Consider the following 3,088-nt stretch of genomic DNA (forward strand, 5'->3'; position numbering starts at 1 on the left):
TACTAAAAAAAAAAACCTGTGACATAGACAGGTATGATCGCATACGCTTTAGAAGAGGAATAAGATGACAAGAATGTTTGAAAACCCAAACTGAGCTTGTTTAATAGCAAACAAGTTACAAAGCTGTGAAATCTTTGCAGCAAGTGTCACAACGTCTTGTTCTTCATGATGAATATTCAGCCACCTCTGTTGAGAGAAGAAAGTAATCAGTTTTAACTAATCAAGTGCGATCAAGTGATTCCATCTGAAGTCTTAATTTGTCCTCCCTCCTTGTTAGGACAAACATTACTACCATTACAGCTTATCTACTATTTTCAAAACATCTCTCCTTGCCTAGAAGGCCACTCTTACAGGTATAAGCAAGCCACATGTCATGTCCACAGAATAGTATTTAACCTGTTCCAGTGCTAGAAAAGGGATAACATCAGCTCTGGACAATCTGCGGAGTATTAATTGGTAGTTTTAATGTCAGTACCGTGGCTGCCAGTCAACTTAAGGTTGAAGTATTTTATGCTGCAATGTTCATTGCAAAAGGTATTTTACAGAATGCAGTTACACATAAAATGAAGTTTCAAACATATCTGGCACTCAGTAAATTAAACAAGACCAACTTCGTTCTGTGCCCTATCATCTTCCAAAATGCTCACTTTGTTTTCTCTACCTTACTGTCCATGCATTTACTTTGGATACCCAAATTATAAACTGGAAGCTGTAAGAGTATGTAAGATCCAAATAAGGTAAATGTTCAGTGGATAAACACACTGAGGAACTGGAAAGCAAAATATCTGACATTCAGTTTTGAAGCAGAATACTTGAAAAAAAATGAAGAACTCTGGACCTAATATTTTGCAGCACGCTAAATTAATGATCTACTTCCTGATCAAGTAATACCTGTCCTATTACACACACAACACGTGAAATGCAGATGTAGTAAAGCAATGTGGATCCTGTAGGGCTCCCTAACATCCTCTATTTAAAATTGAACAGGTAGAAATGAATGTAAAATTTAGTGAAATTGCAGGTTCATATTTACTTACACAATGATATTGTTGATTGGGATATGGATCAATTTGACAAAGAAACCAATAAATCCCATTATCGCAAAGCCTATTGCTGTTGCCATGGCAATCTTCTGGAACTCTGCAAAAAACAAACAAAAAAAAATTAATCTAGGACACCTTGTGTATGGCATAAAGGAGATGTGCACTACAGTGACCAAAGGAAAATGGCAGAAATGGTAGAAAATGGTAATGCTAACACAGGAAGCAGTTCAAAAGCAAATGACATTGATGTTGAGAAACAAATCTGCTTTTTCAGAAGACACATGAGATTTTAAAAGAGAAGATGCTGCTTTCCACAAAGCATGGCTGATCTCTTTTTTTTTTTTTTTTTTTTTTTAAATAGTAAGCAGAATCAGAAATACCCACAGTCCATAACAATTCATGGACCATTTATTCCATTGTCTTTCTTTCATGTCCCCACAAGCCCTGAAAAAGATCCCCAATACAGTATCATAAATGGAAAAGCTACATTTATGTCTGTCACAGGAAGACAGCTTCTTAAGTCCCCGCAAAAATCGAGTACTTAAGTGGCATTCTCACTTATTTTAAGACACCAACCATCAGGTGGACTAAAAAGGTCAACAGTCCCTCACAATCCTGCCAGTCTGACAACGAATGGAGTTCCTTACTGATCTCAAAAGATGTCTGTAAACTTCAGTGTGACCATGCAAATAAAGCATTTGCAACTACTACCCTTAAGGACAACCAGTTACATTCTGGTTATAGTTACAGCTTCTCTCTAATGCCCTTGAGAAAGCTCAAAATTCTTCTTCTGTACTTCCAGCAACAAAGTTCCTCCTGTCCCAATCAGGCAGTCACTGACAACTGTGAAGTACTGAATGGGCCCTGCAAAAGGCAATCCTAGCTACCTTCTAGTCTCCTAAAATAAAGTGTTTCCTCCAAGGTCATGTAACAAGCAGTTTCCTCCAGAATTTTCTCCAAGTTGACTGCAATCAGTTAAACTTGCCTGCTGCATTTGTCTTTTCAAAGTGCACACAAGGTCTTCTCAGGTCAGTTTACCCAATACATGAAAATTATTACTTGCCTGTCTCAAAATAGCAAATTTCAGCTACTTAGCCTATTTCATAAGAGGAGTTTTAGTACCACTCTCACACACCTGACTGAGTACATACCAGAAAGGGACAGACATATTCAAGTTAGTTATAACCAACACCATAAACCCATTACCAAATTGACAACTGCTCAAGTTTAGATCTTGTATTGGAAGCTGAGAAGCATTCATGACAAATAAATCAAGTCCCAGATGGAAAGATACACAGTTAAGAGAGAAGAGGAAATGAGGATTGTGTCCTGTTCTATGGCGTGCTTTACCTTTCCTGTCAGGCTTGGTGCATCTTTTAACTAGCCTTATGGAGTCTTTTACAAACTGACGGCTGGGTTCCACGAATTGCATTACCTGATCCATGATTACCTGCAAAGATGAAGGGATTTAGTATTGGTGCTGCCAACACATACACTGTGAGAGTTTTTTCATTAGTGAAGTGGGAGTGCTACTAAATTTATAAAGACTTAAGATAACTTAAAATGTCATATTCCAAGCTAACTGGACTTTAAAAAGATACTTTCACTTTGCAGAAAATAAAGACAGTGTCAATATAAACATGATGATCCGACCACTACCTACAAAAAATACGAAAGATTATGCCTTTTGGCAAAGAAAACACCAGCTCCACCACAGCTTGCTTTCAGCTTATGGCCCACACGTGGCTGTTTTTTTTTTTCCTGAGAACATTTCTGAAGGAATCTAGATAGACACAAGTAACCCGTTTCATGAAATCCCTAAGGCAAAAACTGGCGGGGGGGCTGGTGAGCGCTGACAGAAACACCACGGCCGAATTTTAATCTCAAAACCAAGCACCTGCCAGCCCAGGCAGGGCAGCCGGCTAGCGGCATCGGCGTTCCTTAATCCCGACCAGACCCCCCGATAGATACCAGGGTCCCTCCTACCGGACCCTCTCCCGGCGACTCCCCCCTCCTTGTCACGGCGGCCGAGGCCGGGCCGCCCT

The 3,088-nt window shown here is 39.6% G+C and overlaps 1 protein-coding gene across 1 annotated transcript; it reads right to left on the reverse strand.

Moving 5' to 3' along the window:
- Positions 1-2,491, reverse strand: SEC61G (Sec61 gamma subunit). Its single transcript, XM_009889418.1, has 3 exons — positions 2,394-2,491; positions 1,038-1,140; positions 1-186 (listed from the first exon to the last, which is right to left on the reverse strand). The coding sequence occupies exons 1-3, from the start codon at positions 2,485-2,487 to the stop codon at positions 177-179; spliced, it is 207 nt and encodes a 68-aa protein (XP_009887720.1). The 5' UTR covers positions 2,488-2,491; the 3' UTR covers positions 1-176.
- Positions 2,492-3,088: the final 597 nt, after the last annotated feature.

Source organism: Charadrius vociferus, unplaced genomic scaffold (genome assembly GCF_000708025.1).
Source record: "Charadrius vociferus isolate BGI_N301 unplaced genomic scaffold, ASM70802v2 scaffold97, whole genome shotgun sequence".
Classification (NCBI taxonomy): Eukaryota; Metazoa; Chordata; class Aves; order Charadriiformes; family Charadriidae; genus Charadrius; species Charadrius vociferus.